At 40.7% G+C, this 25,480-nt stretch overlaps 1 protein-coding gene across 1 annotated transcript in view; it reads right to left on the bottom strand.

Annotated features, from left to right (window-relative positions):
* Positions 1-22,093, bottom strand: part of LOC135712624 (adenylate cyclase, germination specific-like) — a 71,412-nt gene extending 49,319 nt beyond the window's left edge. The window contains exon 1 of the mRNA XM_065235577.1: positions 21,263-22,093. Coding sequence (XP_065091649.1) covers positions 21,263-21,609 — 347 coding nt within the window. The 5' untranslated portion in view covers positions 21,610-22,093. The remainder of the gene's footprint in view (positions 1-21,262) is intronic.
* Between the last annotated feature and the right edge of the window lie 3,387 nt (positions 22,094-25,480).

Below are 25,480 nucleotides of genomic sequence, written 5' to 3'. Positions count from 1 at the left end.
GTGCGGAAATAACCAAGGATATAACATATCCCACCAAAATTGTACATTCCACAAACCATCTACAGCAGAAGCACACTCTGAAGTTCTTCGTATGAAGCTCCCAACCAACAAATTTCTTTCATAGGATCTCACCGAATACTTCCAAAATCCATCCATCACCCGAAACTCGTTTGCCTTCGCAACCACTCCCACCTTCGACTTGGAACACCTCCAAACCGTGACATTATCATCATCCTCATCTTTTCGTTTTCCATTGTTTTGCTTCATTTTTTAACTGTTAAATTCCTCTCAATTGAAAACAAAAGATCTTTTGGTCTCTTACCCCATACGACCACTTAATGTGATGTAAACATGCAGGGGAGGCAATGTGATTGTTTCTCCATTGCTCCATCAACCAATCAAACAGCGGGAGAATGAAAGCGACGACAAAACCGCAATGTTTACATCGCGCTCAATACCGTAATCTGTCATAAGATTGTAAAAGATGTGATCCGATATTATAGAGATGTGGTCGAAAAAAAACGATACTATTAATTTTGGAGATTATATATCGGATAAAGGGGCATTATTCAGATATGATATCTTTTCATAAAACTTGAATAAATCTAGGAGTTTCGAACCCCTCGGATATATGTCATATAATTGCTCGCATTCTAACTTTCTACATTTGAAAGAAACATGGTTAAACACGCGGTACGTGAAACTTTGGTGGAAGTCACATAGGAAAGTGGAAATTTAATTAAGTGTTCAATTGTAGGCGTGTTGGTAGGCAAAAATACTAATTTGCTGTGTCAACATTTTGCCAAATAAAGGCCCAAGCGCAATGACAGCGGAAGCGGAACGGCAGCGGCAGCGGAAAAGCCCGATCTGAGTAAGCCTACTTGTCGGATTTAAAACTAGTTAGAACCAAATCGACTTCGGTTAAGCATCTTGATGTCTTTTGTGACAACTGTCAAACTTTCCGTTTCCGTCCACATTGCGTTTGGGCCTTAAATATGTTATTTTTCAGATAAGGATTTAGGGCAGAAACAATAACACCATAAGTTTTGTTCAAGCAGAGCATTCCGAATATAAGCTACTCCCAAAATAAAAAAAACATGGTGTGAACATTTGTTTTTTGAAGTTTTTTTTTATTTTGCTATGTATCAATCGCATGTTATGGACTCATCTCCAGAGAAGCAAAATCCGTGAATTTCAGAGTAGTCAACAACCTCTGGAATAAAAAAAAATAACGATAAAAATCATTCAGCATGAGATTTAGCCATGCCACCCCTGCTAAAGGGTGATACGGTCAAAATTTGGTCAATATCAACTTGACGTATTTCTTTCAATTTTGCATTTAAAAAACCTGAACACCCCTCATTTTGAAGGTGTGTGTGTGTAGAATGTTGCTCCTATTTTGATTTTGGAATTCACTCTTCAGTTGTCAAAATGCCGTCCAAGCAAGAAGAGCAGCGTATCAAAATTTTGCTCGCGCATCGCGAAAATCCGAGCTACTCGCACGCAAAGTTGGCAAAATCGCTAAAAGTTGCCAAATCAACCGTTACAAATGTAATTAAAGTGTTTGGGGAACGTTTGTCGACAGCCAGGAAGTCTGGATCGGGGGGAAATCGAAAACCGGAAGCCGCTGAGACGACAAAGAGAGTTGCCGGTAGTTTCAAGCGAAACCCTAACCTCTCTCTCTCCGAGATGCCGCAAATAAGCTGGGTGTATCGTCTACAACCGTGCATCGAGCCAAAAAACGAGCCGGAATATCGACTTACAAGAAGGTAGTGACTCCAAATCTCGATGATAAACAAAATACGACGGCCAAAGCGCGATCCCGGAGGCTTACACGACGATGCTGACGAAGTTTGACTGCGTGGTAATGGACGACGAAACCTACGTCAAAGCCGACTACAAGCAGCTTCCGGGACAGGAGTTTTATACGGCAAAAGGAAGGGGAAAGGTAGCAGATGTTTTCAAGCACATGAAACTGTCAAAGTTCGCAAAAAAATATCTGGTTTGGCAAGCCATCTGTACCTGTGGCTTGAAAAGCAGCATTTTCATAGCTTCCGCGACTGTCAACCAAGAAATTTACGTGAAAGAGTGTTTGAATAAACGTCTGCTGCCTTTCCTGAAGAAACACGGTTGTTCCGTACTGTTTTGGCCGGATTTGGCATCTTGCCATTACGGTAAAAAGGCCATGGAGTGGTACGCCGCCAACAACGTGCAGGTGGTTCCCAAGGACAAGAACCCTCCCAACACGCCAGAGCTCCGCCCAATTGAGAAATACTGGGCTATTGTCAAGCGGAACCTAAAGACCAAAAAAACTGCTAAGGGCGAGCAGCAGTTCAAGGCAAACTGGCTTTCTGCGGCGAAGAAGGTGGACAAGGTGGCTGTACAAAATCTGATGGCAGGGGTCAAGCGTAAGGCCCGGCAATTCGGATTTGGAAAAGCGTAAGCCTAACTGAATATTTTTCCTGAATTTTATACTAATTGAACTTGAAAAAGAAATTTAATTTGATTTTTTAAATAAACGATTTCACCGATTTACACGCGTTTTCCCTTGACCAAATTTTGACCGTATCACCCTTTATAGGCTGTTTCTATGCACCACCAATGCAGAGTGCGCTAGGCGATTATAAGAGGAAACGTCAACCAAACCGTTTGCTTACATCAAAATTACAATTTTTACTTTTCAAATTAACGCATATTGTTATGCTCAAATATGTTCAAATTAATTGCATATTTCCATTGGGAGGGGTCTTATTTTATTATTTTTCACAGGGGAAATGCAGGTAATGTCGGCCTAAGTATCCCTAATTTGGGCCCATAGATAAATTCAGCAATCGACTAAATTTTCAATAGCAACCAAAAATATCCATTCGTAACGTCCCAATAACGCATTCATCTAGATAAAATTGATAAATAGCAGATTTTTAGCGATGGGCCCAATCTTAGATCCATAGGCCAACATTAGAGACATTTCCCCTATTTGAATGGATTTACAGCTCAAATAGCATCACATTAAAAATCCGGAATATCATAACCGCTGGGGTAGTTTTATAAATCTTCACTTTTCTTAACAAAAATATGTGGAAGCGCCAGCCGGATCACAGTAAATAGATACAGAAAACACAATATTCCATGTGGATGATGATTACAACGAGGATTACAAGCAGCTGCGATGGATAAATAATCAGAAAAGGTAAAAACATTTTCCTCTTCGTATGCTTCACGGCGAAAATGCCAGCCCTCATCACTGTTTTGATGGTTCCCTTATTCACCACCAGAGGCTGAAACGATCGCTTAGTTTCTATTGGATTCGTCTATAATGTCAGTCTGCCCAGAAAGTCCATTTGTATATAAATATAAGCATATGAAATTAATCTTACCATTCGAGATCAATAATCATTCGAGAGACATATGAACACTATTTCACTATTAAATTATTTTTCATTTGATTTACGTCTACGTAGGCTTTCAAAAATTGAACTAAAATCATCCAATATTAAGATGACAAGCATCCGAATTGGTTTGCTATGAATCGAATGACGATCATCTCAATATCATCTGATAAGTGGTATAGGGCTTGGGTAAGCGAATAATCATTCAAACCAAAGATGACGTTTAGGTTCAGTGCGGGTACAATTAGGTAGGGTAAGTGCACGAATTTTGGCCATAGTTTCCTACTCTGCCCTAATAAATAAGTACCATAAACGAACTGTATCCCGGATGGGTAAACTATCCATCAAATGATTTGGATGAAACCCCGAACACGTCGTTAAGCTCTCCTTTATGGTTATTTTTATTAGGGTGGCCATACGTCAGAAGAACAAAGCTCTGAATATTTGAACAGTTCATCAGATGGCGGTTACCGGTTACAGAAAAGCATGGAAATTCTGTCGAATACCCCACAATATGGGTATTTTTGGAATCGGAGTGAAGTGCAGGAAGCGGAAATCGATGTCTGACGCCAATTTCAAATCCAAGATGACGGCTTTCGGTTATAGACAATCTGGGAAATACTGTGAAATACCCCACAATATGGGTATTTTTGGAATCGTAGTGACGTGTAGAGGCCGGATTTCTTTTTAGTTGCAATTCAATTCGTGTCATGCCATCTCAAGTGACTGTTAAGAAATACATTTCACTGCGCTGATATTATCACCATCACGAAGAGTGACATGGTAACAATAACAATTTATCATTCAACTAGTAGCTTTCAACTGATCTAGATCAATACTGACACATCGGATGATATAGTATGCAATATTGTATGGAGAAGCTTTAGTGGCAAACTAGAAGCTATACAACTTGTATATAACCTGCTTATAGTATTTGAATGTGTGCTATCTCCAATATAGGCAATAGGGAGATAGGGAGTGTGAGAATAGGAAGCAAAAATGAACTATGTTAATAATGAACTATCGATATTGGAACATGTTTAGCCTTAGTAACCAGACGTATTGAGTTTCAATATAATCAAGAGTATACCATTATTATGATTATTATTATTCTCGAAGTTAACAGGTAGTTAAGATAGCATAAAAATCAATCCTTTTAATTTGTTGAACCTCTTAACGGAATCCCTATATGAAGAGCTTTGAGTGTGTTGGTTAATTTCCTTTAAATTCCGTTATAATTACTTATCTTTTGACAGATACGCGTATTTCGTCTACTACTTACAGACTTCATCAGTGCCAAGTACTCAACATCAATCTAATCAATACTTATCAATATGTATTAAAAATCAGCAGGTATCCACTGCCATGTCACAATTTACCTAACCAGGGGCACAATCTGACAAAGGATAGCATTAATATCCTGCGGAGTGTATCTTCGCCTTGGAAACTAGACGTAGCTGAGAGTTGTTACCGTTGCGACCTAATATCAACAATCAATTCGAAACTAACGATTTTAAATTGGCTCACTACTTGACTAGCCTATTGGTCCCAAGCAAATCGATTAACGTACCCCATTCTAGTATAAATTCCAGTACTACACTATGTTTGTTTTGATTCGCTATGAAAGTTTGACAGATAAATGAGGGGTTCGTGGATTTTCCTATGTTTCGAGGGGTGCATCGATTAGCTTGGGACCGAAGATAGTACCAGAGCTGAGCCAAAAAATTGAGCTCATTTCTTCGAGACCTTCTGGTCTATGCTAATATCCCAACTTGCTTGCCTAATAAAAACGTATTCGTATTAAAACTTCAATGATTAATTGTTATATGTCTAATTAGTATTTGTATAGGTCTAAAATTAAATATGAAAGTTAATATAAACAGTAACATAAAGTTGCATGCACACTCTACAAGTTAAAATATTGTATTTATGTATAATAAAAGCAAGAACAAAGTTTGTTAAAATACAAATTTAGTACACACAAGAACACGTTAAAATTGCTGCAGGGGATGGTTATTGGATTGTCGCGGGTGGATATAGGACTAATGGAAAGAGAGGAACAAAAAAGGAGGACGGCAAGCTACTGGGTCTTGAGCGATAATCGAGGTTTTTTCCCTAGTAGACACGGAAGTTAGAAGACCATCGTGCGAGAATTATAAAAGTAGCTAGAACCTCACGAGCGATTGTAGCCGTTTTCCCTAGACACTAGAGTGATGCAAAATTTGAAATTTTCACTCCACAATACATAAACGATTCCAAATTTGAAATTTGTATGGGAATTACTATGGTGAAACCAAGATTTTTGTTCATGTCTATCTAATAATTCACCATATCGGTCTGCTTCAAAAGCTTTCAATTGTGCTTGTAGGAAATTTTCCCAGCTACAACTTTGTTCAAGACCACTTTTTGATTAAATGCAAGGATCGAAATCTATCAATGGTTCAATGCGCTGATGTCTTATGATCATCATCAATCAACTGCTCAGCAGGCCACATTGGTGTTTCTGGGGCGTTGAATAGGACACACAAATCATGGCTACTATGTCACACTGCAAAATACAGTGTTGCCTACATAGCAGCTGCTTGATCATGTCATAAGTTTTCCAATCTCTTAAATAATTAATAACTTTTTTCTGTCTCGTTTTACATAGAAACGATCTTCTGCAAAATTTTAGCTGAGAAAATTTTCTATAAAAATGGCTATCGAACTGTTCCGCAGCTTATTATGGAAAAGGACTAGAAGGCAATGAACAAAAAGTTGAGATTTCTCATAGTAATTTACATGTAAACTTCAAATGGCTTGTGCGAAGTCTGTTTCTAACCAAATGAGTTGTAACTTTGGGAGGCTAAGATTGGACTCTTGAATAGCGATTCCATGACAAAAGCCGAACCTGAGAGCGAGAGGCCTCAAGCTCGAGCTAGCCAGTAAAAAGAGGTGGATGTAGCCCAACCCAGACGACCTCCGTGGCTATACCAGTGGAAAGGGGAACCTTTAGACTAGCCCTTCTGGTCAGTCAGTAACAGAGTTTAGAAATATTTAAACATAATCCATCAACATCGGTTAATAGAGATCAAGGAAATGGATTCTCGAAACTCTTTAGCATGCTACCTAAAACCACACATCGTAGCATGCATCTACCTGTTGGAGACTGAATTTAGGTACCTGCTTAGTTAAATTTGGCATGGCAGTGGATACCTGCTGATTTTCACTACATATTGATTAGTATATAACTCGTAGATAAAAGATGGATTCTTCAGTGGTGTTGAGTACTTGGCACTGATGAAGTCTGCAAGTAGTAAACGAAATACGCGTATCTGTCAAAAGACAAGCAATTATAACGGAATTTAAAGGAAATAAACCAACACACTCAAAGATCTTCATAAAAAATCAGTGATTAACTGATCATCAGAGCAGCAGACAACCGTTGGACAGATTAGTGGACCTTAGGTAATTTCCAGAAGGATGGCTGTAGCCCATGATCCGCAAACGCGACGCCTCAGTACTGTTTTGGCTGGATTTGGCGTCGGTTTATTACTCCTAGGACACGGTAGCCTGGTATAAATCCAACAAAATCCAATTCGTACCCAATGAGATGAATCCGCCAAACTGTTCCCAGGCCAGGCCAATCGAAACTTTTTGGGACCTGACGGAAACATGTAAAGGCAGGGGATTCCGTTACAAAGTTTGCGAAAGACTGGGAAAAAGAATCCAAATTTGTTGGAAGGCATCTGTGCTGAAGAAAATGTGTAACGTGAGATCAAAAATCCGCTCCTTGGCTTACGACTGATCGGATCTCGGATTTTCTACGTTAACCTGTAAGAGAATACTATACTACCGAATTAGCTGTAAACAGAGTAACGTTATCGTGTTTTTTAATCGTGCTTAGACATTCTGTTACACCCTATATTATCACTAAAGCACAAAACCGAAGTTGGCTGAGAATTTTTAAATGATTATTTTTTTTATTTTTTGTAGTTCCCCGCTAATATGAATATGAAACTTCATGCATATTAAAGGGATTCATTTTTAATTTGCACTTCTAGCAACAATCAATACGAAACTAACGATTTTAATCTAGCTCGGTAAAATATCCAACAGCCGATTACCTCGGCATTTACTTTTGCTGATATCATCTGTTTGTTAGCTGATATCTCAGCAAAATTTTATTTGTTAGCTGAGTCTCGGCAATTGTTTTACTGAATCACAGCAAAATAAATTGCAGAACTACTCGGCTGTTGGAATCTCGGCAAAAAGAATTAAGTGTGCAAGCGAAATGGAACATTGCGAAACAGAACGCAGAATCAAAACAAAACAGAAAGTAAGGCTATCAATATATTACATTCATTTCTGATACTGATAGGGTTACTAGAAGCAAAGAATAACACTCTTTTGGCTCAGAAAGAACCAGATCTTCGGTCCCAAGCTAATTTTAAGCACCCCTCGAAACGTAGGAAAAAATAAACGAGTCCCTCATTAAACTCTGTCAAATCTATAAGGCGCATCAAAACAAAAACAATCTTTGACAGATTTACAAACTTTAGTACGAGAATGTGATACGCTTATAGCTGTACTTGAGACCAATGGGCTAGTCCAGTAATGAGCCAATTTAAAATGTGATACTCTAAGGAAGCCTTAGCGTGAAACTTTAAAGGCCCAAATGTCAGCTTCCACAAAACATACAAATTTGAAGTTGCTACTCCTTGTTTGCTGTGATACTACAAACAGAGAGTAGCAATTTCAAGTGTGTATGTTTTGTGGAAGCTGACATTTGTGCCTTTGAAGTTTCTCGCTAAGGCTTCCTTAGAGTATCACCAGTGTGTGCCTTCATTTTATGTGCTGAATGACGTTTGAGCAGTTTTCGTGTAAATTAAAAAGTGTTCAGAATAAAAGCGGACCCGGAGGTTCACAGTATGAGCGATATTTTGTTGAGGGATTATTTTTAGCGCAGAAGCCTACTATGGTGCGCATTGCAACATAAGTCGAAAAAAATGCCTTCCCACCGGACCATAATTGGGGTAACCTTCTATTCTTATCGTATCGTTTTCTTTTGTCGGTTCATCTTCGCGTCGTTGGCACTTGCAACCCTTTTTGGTGAATTTTTCACTCAGCCTTGAGTGGGGAACTCCGTTGGGCCAACTTATTTTTATTTAATTAGGATTTTATCGCTCGACCCTTGTAACCGACGGACGGCTGGCTTCTCATTGCCATTAAAACTGCTGCCTGATTAGGTGTGAGATTTTTTTCTTGCTCCCCTATTATTGAACAGATCCAGCAAAACTTTTTATGTTAAGGGTTGCAGTTTGTTGTATTCCTTTTCTTGGAAAAGTTTGGTGCAACCTAGAAGAGAATATTATTGATTGGTTAATTTTTTGTCTGACTTATTGTTTGAATTTTTGTTAGGGTTTCGCCGGCTACTGTTGTTAATTAATTAAAAATAGCATTTTTTTTAAATTGTCGGTTTCAATAATTTCATGAAGCAATAATTGGGTTCTTTAAGGGTATTGAGGTAAATGCATATTCGTAATCTGCATTAAAAATGGAACCCAAACCCAAAAATTCATCAATTTTGGCACACTGGAACTATTTTAAATAAGTACGATTACATTTGCAAACATCACCTAATTAGCGCCCCTCGGTGTCACTTTGTATGGGAGCGAGCTGTCAGTTTGTCAGTTTAGTGTCAAACAGTGAAGTTACTATTTTGCTTTAAATCATGATTAAAAAATCGAGATGAAAGTGCGTGGGGTTGAAACAAATATCGCTGTGCTCAGAAAACGAAGCTCTTTCAGATGATACATAAAAACCGTTTTTTGTTTTCAAAATTAAAGAACCCAATTTCATGAAGCAGCTGGCGAGTCAAGTCAAAGTCAAATTGTGCGGAGACCCTATTGAAGGGTCTCTGCAAACCACTGATTGCGCTGAACGTGCTTTAATTAGTTCGCTGTATGAGCAGGCGCAGCATTGAATTATTCTGTAGGGCTCTGGGTTGAACATTGATGTCAATTTGCTCAAGGAGAACAGGGCAATTGGTGCGTCCTTGCAAAATATCTGTAATTAGCAATGCCTTTGCTGTATCTCTTCGGGCCGACAGGGGCTCCAGATGGATCAGTTGCAAACGACTTTCGTAGCTAGGCAATCGGAAGGGATCCGTCCACGGCAGTTTACGTAGCGCATATCTCAGGAACTGTCGCTGAACAGACTCAATTCTTTCGATCCCGTTGTTGTAGTGAGTAGTCCAGACAACCGAGCAGTATTATAATATGGAGCGGGACAAGGAGCAGTACAACCAACAATCAATACGAAACTAACGATTTTAAATTGGCTCACTACTTGACTAGCCTATGAGGTAGCATTGACTAGCATAGAGGTAACTCTAAGACTAGTAGGTCCCGAAGAAACGTGCTCAACTTTTTGGCTCAGCTCTGGTACTATCTTCGGTCCCAAGCTAATCGATGCACCCCTCGAAACATAGGAAAATCCACGAACCCCTCATTTTATCTGTCAAACTTTCATAGCGAATCAAAACAAATATAGTGTAGTACTAGAATTTCGACTAGAATGGGATACGTTAATCGATTTGCTTGGAACTAATAGGCTAGTCAAGTAGTGAGCCAATTTAAAATCTTTAGTTTCGTATTGCTTGTTGGTACAACGATTTAAGGCAGTAGATATCCGTGAAGTATTTGGCAATCCTGAAGATAAACCCTAGAATTCTGGAAGCTTTGTCGATGGCATACGAGATGTGCTGCTTGAGTTGTGTATCCAGAATCACACCTAGGTCCTTAATTTGGCTGACGAGCTCTGGATTTCAGTCGACGCTATTAGCTCGTATGCCATAGTGGATGGGTCGTATGATGATGAATCTTTTTCGGAACGTGTCTGTCAATATGCCAAGACATTCGAAATAGTTTGAGCGGCGGACTCAATGTCAACGGTGACCAATAAGTCGTCCCAAACTAAATTGGAGAGTAACTCGGCGATACTACCAACCTGTGCAAACTAACGATTTCAAATTGGCTCACTACTTGACTAGCCTATTGGTCCCGAGCAAATCGATTAACGTACCCCATTCTATTCGAAATTCTAGTACTACACTATGTTTTTTTTGATTCGCTATGAAAAATTGACAGATAAAATGAGGGGTTCATGTATTTTTCTATGTTTCGAGGGATGCATTGATTAGCTTGGGACCGAAGAGAGTACCAGAGCTGGGCTAAAAATTTGAGCACGTTTTTCCGAGACCTTCTGGTCTGAGAGTTACCTTTTTGATAATACCATAATTAAATGAACACTTTATTTATTTTCAAAAGATCACTATTGAAAATTGCACGCATGTGAAACTGTTGCTATAATAATGAAAATTATCATTGATTGACTGCGAAAAGTGCTTTCCCTAACACAGATTTAAGAATCGAATTCACTCCTGTATCACCAAACGGTGTTTACTGTTTATTCAATCACCACGTGTTGTGAGTGGTGGTGTCCAGTGGTGATAATCAGCAGCAGCAGCAGCAGTGCTTTCCCAAGTAACATTGCAAGTTTTATTGAGGTTTTAAAGCATGCTACAAGTCCAAATCATGGTCTACAGAACCCTTATAAAACCGAAATTGTTACTTGGGTTCGGCGCGTGACATTGTAGATTGTTCTCCAGTACACGACAAAAGGCTGCCCGCAAGCGCTAGTACAGCCCACTGAGCGGTCCATTCGCCAAAGAAGAAGGAAGAAGTTGCACCGCTACTGATCGGATTTCACCAAAGGGTGAGACAGCTTTACCATAGAGGTAACTCTAATACCAACAATCAATACGAAACTAACGATTTTAAATTGGATCACTACTTGACTAGCCTATTGGTCCCAAGCAAACGATTAACGTACCCCATTCTAGTCGAAATTCTAGTACTACGCAATGTTTGTTTTGATTCGCTATGAAAGTTTGACAGATAAAATGAGGGGTTATTGGTTTTTCCTATGTTTCGAGGGGTGAATCGATTAGCTTGGGACCGAAGAGAGTACCAGAGCTGAGCCAAAAAGTTGAGCACGTTATTTCGGGACCTTCTAGTCTTAGAGTTACCTCTATGCTAATACCCCGTACAGACTATGGCTTAAATCATGTAATATAGGCTGTCTTGCAATGAGCACTCATACATAGGATTTACAGTGAAAATTAAATATATGAGTGCTCATTGCAAGACAGCCTATATTACATGATATAAGCCATAGTCTGTACGGGGCATAAGACCAGAAGGTCCCGAAGAAACGTGCTCAACTTTTTGGCACAGCTCTGGTACTATCTATGGTCCCAAGCTAATCGATGTACCCCTCGAAACATAGGAAAATCCTCAAGAAAATACACGAACCCCTCATTTTATCTGTCAAACTTTCAAAGCGAATCAAAACAAACATAGTGCAGTACTAGAATTTCGTCTAGAATTGGGTACGTTAATCGATTTGCTTGGGACCAATAGGCTAGTCAAGTAGTGAACCAATTTATAGTATTGATTAGAGGAATTGAGATAATGGACCTTGCTGAATCCAGGAACCTTGTCCTTCTAAACGATGGATCCACCACCTACACCAGTGGTCGGAGGGAATCGACCGTTGATATATCCTTCGCCAGCGCCAGTATTGTCAATAGAATCCTTTGGTTCGCCAGTGATGACCCAATGGGCAGCGATCACCACCCAATAGGGATCCAGCTAAACGAAAGACCTCCCGAGATATCTCGGAGACCACGATGGCTCTACCATCAGGCTGACTGGGCTAAATATCAGGAAGCCATCAAGGAAACCTGCCGGAGAACGAGCCCCACCAGCATCGCTGAGCTCACCGAAACAATATACGAAGCAGCTACCGGAGTCATCCCTAGATCTAGCCCTACACCAGGTAGGAAAGCCCTCCATTGGTGGTCACCCACCACCAAAGCCGTTATAAAAGCCAGAAGGAAAGCCCTCCGGGCTGCCAAGCGCTTACCTGCCGACCACCCAGATAAGGAGACCGCTCTGAAGCACTACAGAGCAAAGAGAAACGAATGTAGAGACACCATCAGGGAAGCAAAAAAAACAGCTGGGAAGACTTTCTCGACTAAATAAACCCTAGCCAAACGACCGTCGACCTGCGGGGTAAGGTGAATGCCCTCAGCGGAAAGAGGAAGGCACGGGGCATAATCATCGAACACGAAGGGACAACCACACGAGATCCAGATAAAATCGTCGACGTATTAGGCAATCACTTTGCCGCTCTATCATCAATTGAAGGTTATGATGAGAATTTCCACCAGATCAACAACCCGTCCATTGACTCAATTGTTAACATGCATATACCAGAAGAAGACGACTCAGCAATCAACCAGCCATTTAGTATGCGCGAGTTCTCTCTTGCCTTATCGAAGGCCAGAGGAGGGTCCGCTGGACCTGACGAAGTTCGATACCCTCTTATTCGAAACCTTCCCATGGCCGAGCAGGTAAAATTCCTGGAACTGCTCAATCAAGAATGGCTGCAGGACTCTTTTCCGGAAAAATGGAGGCACAGCCTCACCATTCCGATCCCAAAACCGAACACCTCAGGACACGGAGTCGATACATTTCGACCAATCTCGCTGACCTGTTGCGCATCTAAACTGATGGAAAGGATGGTGAACCGAAGGCTCATGGATTTTCTGGAAACTGGAAGGTTACTCGATCGCCGACAACATGCCTTCAGACCGGGACATGGGACCAACACCTACTTTGGGACCCTTGGGCACTTCAGGATGCATTCGCCAAAAATCACCACGTCGAACTGGCCACCCTGGATGCTTGGATGCCGGGGGTGTTAGAACAGCTCAAGAAATGGGGACTTAAGGGCCATATTCTGAAATTTATACGAAACTTTCTGTCACACCGTACCTTCCAAGTTACCCTTGGAAATTGCCCCTCCAAGACCTTCAACGAGGAAACCGGGGTACCCCAGGGATCGGTGATTGCGGTTACACTATTTCTCATAAGGATGAACGGTGTCTTCTCGCGGTTGCCGAAAGGAGTCCTTATATTTGTATATGCTGATGATATCGTACTCATGGTGGTCCGAGCAACAGTCAGAGCATTACGAAGAAAACTTATACAAGCCACCGCCTACGTATCAGCCTGGGCTTCGCCAGCTGGATTTCAGCTCTCCGCAAGCAAAAGCGGTTATACACACGTATGCTCGACCAATCACAAGGTCTTGAGCACCAAGATCCTCATCAACGGGAAACCGATCCCATTCCATAAAACCATTCGAATCCTCGGAGTCTGCTTCGACCGTCACCTCACATTCGGCCCGCACTTCAACGAGGTTAAAAGCAGTTGTAAACAGCGAATCAACCTGCTGAAAACTCTGGCTGGGCGCCACCCAAATGCCAACCGGCAGACTCGTCTGAACGTTGCAAAAGCTATCATAAACTCACGCCTAACATACGGGATTGAAGCAACCTACCTCGCAATGCCTCTGCTGGTGGAAAAAACTTGCATCTGTCTACCAGCAAGCCTTACGATTATCATCGGGCCTCCTCCCAGGTACTCCTGGAATAGCTGCCTGTATCGAGGGCGGAGTGCTCCCCTTCAACAGGTACATAACCAAAACAATCTGCCATCGAGCCATCAGCCACTGTGAAAACACGTCCGGTAGCAGGAAGGAAGGTTTCCTCCTCGTTGAGGCTAACCAACTCCTCAGAGAATCATCCAACCAAGTACTCCCACGGGTGTCCAGGGTCCACTGGTGTGGAGCCAGGGGTTGGAGCCTGCCAAAAATTCGAACCGACCCTACAATCAAAAATAAGTTTAAAGCAGGTTCCAACCCTTTAGCAGTGGCACAAACGGTCCTAGACCTTCAAAAACGAAAATACGAAGGATACTCAATCAGATACACCGATGGCTCGGTCGCTCAGGGGAAGGTGGGGATCGGGATCTGTGGTCCCAATCTCAGCGAATGTCATCGACTGCCAGACCAGTGTTCGATATTCTCCGCCGAAGCCGCCGCGGCTTTCATAGCTGCCACCACCTCCGATGAACGACCGATAGCCATCTTCACCGACTCCGCCAGTGTGGTTGCTGCCCTTGAGTCCGAAACGAGTAGACACCCCTGGATCCAGGCGATCCAGGAACATGCACCAAATAACACAACATTCGTTTGGATCCCAGGGCACTGTGGTGTTCGGGGGAATGTAGAGGCGGACCATCTAGCAGCCTCTGGTCGGCACATGGCCAAATATACGCGAGAGGTACCAGGACCAGATCTAAAAAAAATAGGTAACCAAAATTATCGAGGATTCCTGGAGCCGCGACTGGATAGCAGCTAGAACACCAGCTATTAGAAAATTAAAAGAGAATATTACTAGATGGGACGATCCATCACTGCACCGAGAGCAGGTCGTGATATCCCGTCTCCAAACTGGCCATACAAACATCTCCCACAACTACAAGGGAGATGGGCCTTTTAGAAGGATATGCGATCTATGCCTCACGCCGCAAACTGTGGAACACTTCATTTGTCATTGTCCAAAGTATGAAGGAGCTAGAACATGCTACGACATTCTTGAGAATATCCGCGATGCTCTAGGTAATGAGCCAACAAGAATAGCGGCCCTACTCGCCTTTTTACGTGAAGCCGGACTCTTCAACCATATATAACACTTAAAATCCCTATCATGACCAACCGTAACGAAAAAGGAAAGCTAAGGAACGAAAATATCACCACGACCCAAACGAACACAAACCCTTTATACACCAGACCTAACGCAACGTAAACGGACCAACCGGAATCAGAAACCCCTTAACTGAAACGAGACAGGAACAAAACAAAAAACTCTGTTTAAAAATACTCTGTAAAAATATGTTTTCAGGAGTTCCCATCTGGAACATCCATCCCTACCTTTTTTGAGAGCCTCCCCTCTGGAGGTTTAGAGATGAACCAGCCTAAGGCTGAAAGTCTCGTTAATAAAGGAAAAAAAAAAATAAAAAAAAAATAAAAAATAGTATTGATTGTTGGCTTTACTCTGAGTTGCTTTTATGCAGCGAGTAACTCGCGAGTAACTCACTGTACCTCAAAATTTATAGTCGACGTTCGTCGATGTTTTTGTCTGGGTACTCCTTGGCTTATTTCGTTTATCCCTTTCACATATTAGACTTAAGTCTTGTTTGTAAACGAAATAGAATTGTTCGGCTATTGAAACGATGTGAAATGGGTTCTTTAATTTTGAAAAATATATCAGTTTTTATCCATCATCTGAAAGAGCTTCGTTTTCTGAGCACAGCGATATTTTTTTCGAACCCACACACTTTCATTTCGATTTTTAAATCAAGATTTAAAGCAAAATAATAACTTCACTGTTTGACACTAAACTGACAAACTGACAGCTCGCTCCCATACAAAGTGACACCGAGGGACGCTAATAAGGTGATTTTTTTCAAATGTAATTGTAGATATTTAAAATAGTTCCAGTGTACCAAAATTGATGAAATTTTGGGTTTGGGTTCTATTTTTAATGCATATTACGAATATGCATTTACCTCAATACCCTTAAAGAACCCAATTCCAGAGTTTGTTCAGAAAATGGCTTGAACGATGCTGGAAAAGCGTCGAAAGGGGGCGCATTGGCGTGGATTTTCATCTGCTTCTCTGTGCCGATTAGCTGCTGTTGCTGCTGTTATTGTTTGGAAGTGCTTTTTGCCGTTTCAAAACGTTGAATGTGAATTAACTGTAGGTAGGTGGACATGTGCAGATATCCACCAAGGAAAACGTGAAATCGTTCTGGGAAATCAATGGCATACATAGGAAATATCTTCCCTGTTGTATAAAAACCGATTAACATCCGATTCCCAATTCGAGCTCCGAAGGAAACGCTGCCAACCACTACCCCAGAATGTTCAGCCAGAGCATCAACACAGTCGACACTGCTGAAGTCAAAGAGGAGGAGGACGATGAAGACACAGCTGCCAATAATTTTGGTGAGTAACCTCATCCGGACTTCAAACCCATCATCGATCGACGAAATCAAGAGCAAATTTTCATTATGTCGTAATAAACATTCGCACCAATCCGAGAAAAATAAAGTTTTGTTTTGATGACCGAAAAGTTATTCCTATTTCCAAGTAAACACATATAATCTCATAGTGATAGCAAGGTTTAACATATTTAGCAGGGTTTTAATCATACAAATGCAAATCGCTAGCTTTCATGCTAAAAAACACTGGTTTTTGAGTCAAAAGTTATTATACGTCGTTTGGTGGCCCCTATTGTTACTTAAGTCAAAGTGTATATACCAGGATATTCGGGAGAATTATCAATTACGTCTCCTTACGTGCAGCCCATTCATCATTTTAGGACCACCGAAATCATCTTAGCAACAAACAGTTCGATCTATTCACTTTAATAATGAGAAAACGAAACGACGAACGTACACTTTTCACGGGTTTCTCAGCGCTGTTACTTAAGTCAAACGGCATCTCCATAGAAATTGGGTGACTTAAGTAACATCGAAAACTTTTTTGATCGGAAGGTGATTACGTCAAAAAGCAATTTGACTGGTAAATAAATTTAAAAATGGGATTTGATCCTATATTCGGACAGTATATAGTGTAATAGCAGGAGAATCGATTGACACTGATAGCTCGACTTTGTTTACCTTTGTTACATTCGACGTAATGAAAATTTGCTCTTGAAATCTAAGTGAAAACCGGTGAGGAAGACGAAGAACAAATCAAGCGGAACATTGCATTAGCTCCTTAGTAACATTGGGAGATTCTCTTCGTCGACTTTCTCTTTGTATGCCCACGGCCAAGTAAAGACATTTCCAGGTATTTTCAGCACACAGATCGATAAAAGAAGCTTTTATCTAGTATCTAATATGACAAACACAGCTAGAAACGGTTCTGGGATTAAGTTATTAACGAAAGAGATAGTCGACGAAGAGAATCGATCAATGTTACTTAGGACCTAATGCTCCAAGCTACTGCAGATGGTTCAGAAAGAGTGGAAGGAAAGGGTTCTTGGCGATCTGAAGATTCCCAAGAGTAAATCCGATCCAACCAAGTACATGATTGACGAGACGAAGAACGAAACATGCTCCGAATATAATGAATAATAGTAAAAAAAGCAACTTTTTTCCTTCTGGATAAAATATTTTCTTTAAAGAAGTTATGTTCAACTTCAACGGAGACTTCCTTTGGCGGCCGCAGCAGAATCTCGGTGGTGTATCGCAGAAAACGGCAGGTTGTTGAGCGATGGGAACTTGATCACCACATCAAGCCGGTTTTTTGTTGTTGTTTTGCTTGACAGCAGCTTTTTCATATGTTGCTGTGATGTGAAAAGTGAAAATGCAAATCTAGACTAACATTTGAAAAGGGCGTAATTCCAAAATGACCATATCGAGAAAATCGCTTCTGAATTTTGTTGACCTAAAAATTAATCCTATTTCACGACTTTCCATTTTCTGGTTGATTTTATAAGCTTGACATATAGTTAATAGTGTAATCTATCATCATGCATCACTAAAAACTCAAAAAAAGTTTTCTTTGTCGTGAAAATGAGAAGAAAACATCATACGCCCTGATAATTTCATACATGTTGTTACCCCCCAGATCTTCCACCCTTTGAACTGCCAACACTGGTGATACGCCGTGGAAGTACACCCTCGGGATTTTTTGTTTGTTGTTCCGCCTTGGTTCTTCGTTCGCAAATTTTGTGAGAGTGGAATTACGCCCGGAGATGTTTTGGTCTTCTTTTTGTTCGTTGTTTACACGTGAACTATCAATCGGATGCATTTCAAGTGAATCGGGCGTGACTAGATACCACAGAATCAAAACATTTGGCATATTAAAACGATATAATTCGTAGTTCTGGTGCAAGGCGAAACAACCAGATTCATCATAGAGTTGAAAGTTGGAAATACGCCATGTAAGAAAAAACATTTTTGATGATTTGAAGTGATATTTTCTTCTACTTTTTCGTGTTTATCGAGTAGTTTTTGAACTATTCTCTCTATATGTGGCAAAATATGGTTTGTTTACATTTTGGCTCTTCCGCCCCTTTCAAATGTTAGTCTAGAAATGACAGTGATCTTGCTCACTGAGCAATGTGAGTTACGCGAGGCGCCTCAAAAGCAACTCTAAAATTGCTCATGATTAGATGCTGTCTTACCCCTTGAGCCAAACGAACTGTCAAAGCCAGAGCCAATCGAGCAGCGCCTATCTTGATTGCATTGGTAGTGTTGCTAGAAATCACCTAGGCATATGTTGTCAAGGCAGTTTATTTTGAATCCGCTCCTCTCTTACACAGAAAAAATTCTGAATTTTAACTATCGCGTAAAATCTCCCCTCGTTTAATTTTGAGTTACGCTCAAAATAATCGACACGTTGAAATTACGTGAAAAATCACGTAAGCTCTCTCTTTTTCCACTCCCCTCAGTTTTACGTGACTCACGTAGAATGTATGTGATACCCCTTGAATATCGAAGGGATTTCCGATTAAGCTCGTATCACCAGGATTGTTTGGGATCCGTATCGGATATAATTAAAATTTTTCTGATGTCGTGTTTTTTGGAATATGTGCATTAATAAATAAAGAAATATTATTAGATTTCTATACAGAATTGATTTTATCTTATAAGGAAAACTTTTGTAAACAACTTTAAACAAAATGTGATACTGAAATCCACCAGTCAATGCCATCGACAAATTCATGTAACTGCTACGTGATAATCCAGTGACATTTCTCGATGAACATTTCAAATGGTCCTATCTGCTTTGATCGATTCTCTTCATCGACTTTCTCTTTTCATAATCACTGCTATGCAAACAGATTTCACGCTAATTCTACCACATAGTTTGATAAAGGAGGTTCTTATCTAGCGTCCAAAACATCAAATACAACTGGGAAGGGTTTTTCAGCTGAGTTATTAACGAAAGAGAAAGTCGATGAAGAGAATCGATCAAAGCAGATAGGACCATTTGAAATGTTCATCGAGATTTGGGCTCAATAAAATGAGTACCCCTGCATGACAATCACGCAGCTCTTACGTGAAATGTACACTCAAAAATATTACAAAACGAATATAGATTAAATTTTATGCATTTTATACATTGGTTCGATTAAAATTTTCGTCAAAATTATACTAAGTCCGAATAACGGAGTGGAATTCGATCAGTGTTTACTAAAATGACAGGAAAAAGAACATCTGGATTCCCTTCGGAGCTTCGTGCTGGTGAAAAGCTTTGTCCCGGCGGATTTCTACTGCGCCTGTAATCTGCTGGGCAGCATCGAAATTGTAAGTATTTTTTTTAAATAATATTCATTAAAAATAAACTAATTAAAAAAGCTTCCTGAGACAATTTTTATTTCTATTCGAAAACAATAATATTTACCATAAATAAAATAAAGAAGCGAAAAATACATTCTCTCGAATAAACCGTACCTATGCATTGTAAGTATATTTCGATTTTATACTATGGCACGCATAAACCATTTTTATACTAAGTTTGCATTCTCTCCCTTTATATCGACCTTTGCGTCGGTACGGAGAGTTGCGATTTAGCGTAACTTTTATACTATTTAGATTTCAATATTTTTTGAGTATATGATGGAAAATATCTACGTATGTTTTCATGTAGCATTGAGGTGAACATTATTTTGAGTTATACTTGCGAAATAGTTTACAAGCTTGCATGCAATATTGCTAGTTTATGCGATATTGCGCTTAAATTTACTCGAAATATCGCGTAAAGTTATACCAAATCTAGAGTTAATTTTATGTGCGCTATATATCGCAGAAAATTACAAGAATTTTTCAAACGGTGTAAACTAAACCCTCTCTACTGTGCCCAGGCGTGCCCAAGCTTGTTTTTGGCACACTGTGCGGAATGACCAGCCTTTTGCTCACAGCAAACAAAAAATTTCATCTCACCAACCATAACAAATCTCACCAACACGAATACGCCGGGAAAGGAGTATGCAAACGCGTGTTTATACTTTTTAATCCGACATTTTCCGGATTATCGAGTCGTCGGATTAGCGAGTGTCGGATGAACGGGGGGATGCTGTATTGGATCACCATATAACGCAAATCAAATCCAAGTGTGTCACAATTGAATTAATAGTGCTCAGAAATGGTGCAAAGCATAATAGCATAGCAACGTGTGGATTTTTCTTTGCGACTAGATACGAAGAATGTATGCTTTCCCTGTGCTTCGTTGGAACAGCACTAAACTTCTATTGAATCAGACTATGCCGACTTTGCCTTTCCAAGCCCTTCCCCCCGCATTGGTAACATATTGATAAAAAAATCAATTGGCAAATCAAAGTTGGCCCCCCGTGGAGAATAGAAGAACTATGAAAGTGATGATGATTTCAAAATTTTGCAATCTTAAAATCCATTTATTTTGCGAACAAATTATTTTAATAAAATCACAACGGCTACTCAATAGACATATCTACTACCAGATTTAAATAAAATGCCCCATTTGCAAAATAAAAGCAAAATTTTGAAATCTTCACTTTCATAGTTCTTATGTTCTCCACGGGGGCTATCTTTGATTTGCCAATCGCATGTTTGTGTTCCCTACATTCGTTCCTGGTGTCCAGCGTAGTGGCACGGGAAGCAGTCTGAAAGCATGCTTCTGATTGAGTAAATTAAATTGCCAAACTTTCCTCAAACGAACGTCCCTTCAGGGAACAGCCCTACCCCCCTGAGTTCCAGTGAGAAGAATAAAAAGCTCGGAAACTTTTTTTTTTTCAGAAAACAAGTTGATCTCCTCTCCCATTATTTATCCGTGCAATCCTGCCTAGGTACACAGGTTCGATAGAGCGTTACCGACTTACGAGAGATAAAATAATAGCAACAATCGAAAAACAAACACACTCACCTTGAGTTGGGATTGAACATGACGCAACCGTACATGGTGACCCTCTGGTTCCGTTCCGGGGCCAGCATATCCGAGTTATTGGACGGCCGGGAGAAGGAATTGGCAATCGAAGGTGAGGACCGGCGCAAGATGCCTTCCTTTCCGACCATCATCGCTCGCATCGTCGTCGTCGTCGTCGATGTGGGATCCTCCAGTAGTTCACCTTCGACGTGCACGTTCACCAGCTCCGGAACCATGTGACCAGCGACGTCCACCGAATGGGAAACAACCGATTTACCACTCGTAACGTCAAACACTTTCATCTTCGTCCCGATCGGTTGAGGTCCCGTTTTCAATTGATTGCCCATAAATGACCAATCAACCGGAGGACCGTGTACCTTGGTGGCAAATTACCAAACCGGCACCCCGGCACACGATGTTGGTATGGTGTTAATTTTAAATTAAAATCGTTATCGATCTTCGGGCATTTGGCTTGGCACGGCCGGGGATTTATTTTCGAACTCGGTCACCGGAAACACTCGTATTATACGCTTCACACAAGGATAGTGTCTGTTTTGTTTGTTTCGATTTTATTTTTTTCCATTTGGTAGGTGGTTATGCATGTGATTGCCCGCCGCCGCACACCCAGTGCCTCGGGGCAACCGTAAACAGAGGCAAAAGCGCCACACATGCCTCGACATCTGTTCAATGCCGTCGCATGATAAGCAGACGATGCGATGATGGGTGGGAGTGGCGGGGGCAGGATGGAAATATTTTTGTTTTTGTTTTCAACAAGCACTGTCAAATCGCACCATTCTGATCAAATTAGTTTTATCTTTTTCCGTTACGGCTGGCCGGCTGTCCTTTGATTTGGGTCGAATAGGATGTTGGATTTGCTGCATATTGTTGTGCTTCCAGCTAAGCTGCTAAAAATGCCTACAAGGATCACAAATGGTTGTTAGAGGGGACTCACGTTTGCCCGGCGGCTCTGATGGTGATTAGGGAAGTAGGCGATGGCATGGCAATTGTCAATGTAACATTTTGTATTTGGAAAATACAGGTATGTAAGTCTTGTGTTCCGGGAAACTCAATGTGGAATGGCTTCCATTGGAGTAGTTACGCATGATTGGATTTAATCATATTGAGGTAAATATGAAAGTTGGCATTTGATTTGTTTCATTCTCTCGAGATATTTTACGGATTGTTACCCAGCACTGTCCCATGTTCGGGTGGAACTTTTATGGGTCGTGGATTGCCACTCTACAAAGACTTATGGTTGTTTAAAGACCTATTTGATGTGAAAAGTTCTGTTGCTGGGCTAAAACGTTCTTTTTTTTTCTTCCTGATTGAAAAACTTTCTGTTCTTGGTATTATTAAAGCTGAGTTTTCTGTTCCCAAAAAAAAAGGTTCAGTGGATAAAATCTTTGTTAATATCCTGAATACTGCACAGCTGCTTGGACTTAATATAGCTTTTTGTTTCTGTTTTGTTTTACCACCAACTAAATACTCTTAAAGAGCACCTCCACACAGTTGTTAATTCAGAGCAGATACCCCGATCACATTTCAGCACTGATATGAAGGAAGACTCAAGTGATATACCTTGAGTCTCCCTTCAGTACCCGTACATAATGTTTTCATTGGCAAAAATATGTATGCCATTTGATATCTATATTGTATACATCACGTAATATTCACTGTAGTTTAGTCGGAGTTGTGTGGCAATTATCCACAATTACATGACCGTACCGGAAATTAAACCCACCGCCTCTAGCGAGGGTTTGCTTTCAGGCATCCACTTGTCTGACTAATAAGGGACGCTGAGCTAAACCTACACAACAAATCTTAAATTTCAAGAGTTCTATAATTTTTTTTGAACCCTTTGATTCTGGCTACAGATTCTTTCATTTATTTATATTTATATTTTCACTAATAATCCAACAGGGTACAGGAAATTACTTCTCAAAACAAATCCACTCGGGAGAACCATGAAAACGTCAATTTACGATATATCTATGTTCTGTTTTGATCGGAATGGATTTGACATGAACTCGTCTCGGTACATTATTTCCGCATGAAAGAATGATATTAAAGGGATGTATCACATGAAGATAGGGCGTGGATTATTTTCAGTGTAAATTATTTCTTCTGTACACGGAGAATCTTATCTTTTTTATCTTTCTTTATTAAAGAGACTTTCAGCCATCGGCTGGTTCATCTCTGGCTGCCCCAGAAGGGGGTGCCCCAAATAACAGAGTTGGGATATTTGTGGCCCCAGAAGGGGGTCCCCGGCTAGAAAGTGGGCCTCGGAAGGAGGTTTCCCTAATACAGAGTTTTTTTTTCAGAGTTCGGAGTTCAGGTTTAAACAATAGTACACACATAATAGCTGAGTAGTGTCACAGTTGCTGGCGTAGTTTAGGTAGAAGTAATTTGTCGAAGTCGGTAGTCAGTGTCGATAGCGGGTTGTTGGTGGTCGTGTCAGTTCTTGGGCTTAAATACTTTCATAAAGATTGGCGTCTTTAATAAAGCAGATGACTACTGTTTCGGTTGATGGGTCATTCGATAAGGCGTTCCTTATGCTATTCGGTATTCCGTAGAGACTTCTTTTAAAGGGTGATACGGTCAAAATTTGGTCAATATCAACTTGACGTATTTCTTTCAATTTTGCATTTAAAAAACCTGAACACCCCTCATTTTGAAGGTGTGTGTGTGTAGAATGTTGCTCCTATTTTGATTTTGGAATTCACTCTTCAGTTGTCAAAATGCCGTCCAAGCAAGAAGAGCAGCGTATCAAAATTTTGCTCGCGCATCGCGAAAATCCGAGCTACTCGCACGCAAAGTTGGCAAAATCGCTAAAAGTTGCCAAATCAACCGTTACAAATGTAATTAAAGTGTTTGGGGAACGTTTGTCGACAGCCAGTCTACAGGTGTATCGTCTACAACCATGCATCGAGCCAAAAAACGAGCCGGACTATCGACTTACAAGAAGGTAGTGACTCCAAATCGCGATGATAAACAAAATACGACGGCCAAAGCGCGATCCCGGAGGCTGTACACGACGATGCTGACGAAGTTTGACTGCGTGGTAATGGACGACGAAACCTACGTCAAAGCCGACTACAAGCAGCTTCCGGGACAGGAGTTTTATACGGCAAAAGGAAGGGGAAAGGTAGCAGATGTTTTCAAGCACATGAAACTGTCAAAGTTCGCAAAGAAATATCTGGTTTGGCAAGCCATCTGTACCTGTGGCTTGAAAAGCAGCATTTTCATAGCTTCCGGGACTGTCAACCAAGAAATTTACGTGAAAGAGTGTTTGAATAAACGTCTGCTGCCTTTCCTGAAGAAACACGGTTGTTCCGTACTGTTTTGGCCGGATTTGGCATCTTGCCATTACGGTAAAAAGGCCATGGAGTGGTACGCCGCCAACAACGTGCAGGTGGTTCCCAAGGACAAGAACCCTCCCAACACGCCAGAGCTCCGCCCAATTGAGAAAAACTGGGCTATTGTCAAGCGGAACCTAAAGAAGACCAAAAAAACTGCTAAGGACGAGCAGCAGTTCAAGGCAAACTGGCTTTCTGCGGCGAAGAAGGTGGACAAGGTGGCTGTACAAAATCTGATGGCAGGGGTCAAGCGTAAGGCCCGGCAATTCGGATTTGGAAAAGCGGAAGCCTAACTGAATATTTTTCCTGAATTTTATACTAATTGAACTTGAAAAAGAAATTTAATTTGATTTTTTTAAATAAACGATTTCACCGATTTACACGCGTTTTCCCTTGACCAAATTTTGACCGTATCACCCTTTATTTGCTGAATACTGGGAAATCTACCAAAATGTGTTCCACTGTCATGGTAAGGTTGCAAGTTGCACAAGTTTTCCGGAAATTGGAGGAGCAGCCCACACGGCGAATGAGAACGACTCAAATTTGAGTTTAGTTCACTCATAATCGCCAAAAGTGCAGGAACTCAGCGATGAGTAAAATTTGTCTCATGGTTTCCTATGGAAAACCAAAAAAAATCTGCCGGAAAATGAGGAAATTGACGAAAATTTTATTCAGTCTCGAAGTAGTACCAATAGACTAAGTGAATCCAATCTTTACTTTTCTCAAATTCAGGAATTGTTCCCTGGAAAATCCTGGAAATACCTGGGAAAACATGAGGCAAATTAACTCATCGCTGAGTTCCTGCACTTTTGGCGATTATGAGTGAACTAAACTGAAATTTGAGTCGTTTTCATTCGCCGTG

Source organism: Ochlerotatus camptorhynchus, unplaced genomic scaffold (assembly GCF_037179485.1).
Source record: "Ochlerotatus camptorhynchus isolate MF236.1 unplaced genomic scaffold, CSIRO-AGI_Acam_v1.1 ptg000498l, whole genome shotgun sequence".
Taxonomy (NCBI): Eukaryota; Metazoa; Arthropoda; class Insecta; order Diptera; family Culicidae; genus Ochlerotatus; species Ochlerotatus camptorhynchus.
The sequence above is the reverse complement of the archived record's forward strand: the minus strand, read 5'-3'. Positions and strand labels throughout refer to the sequence as shown.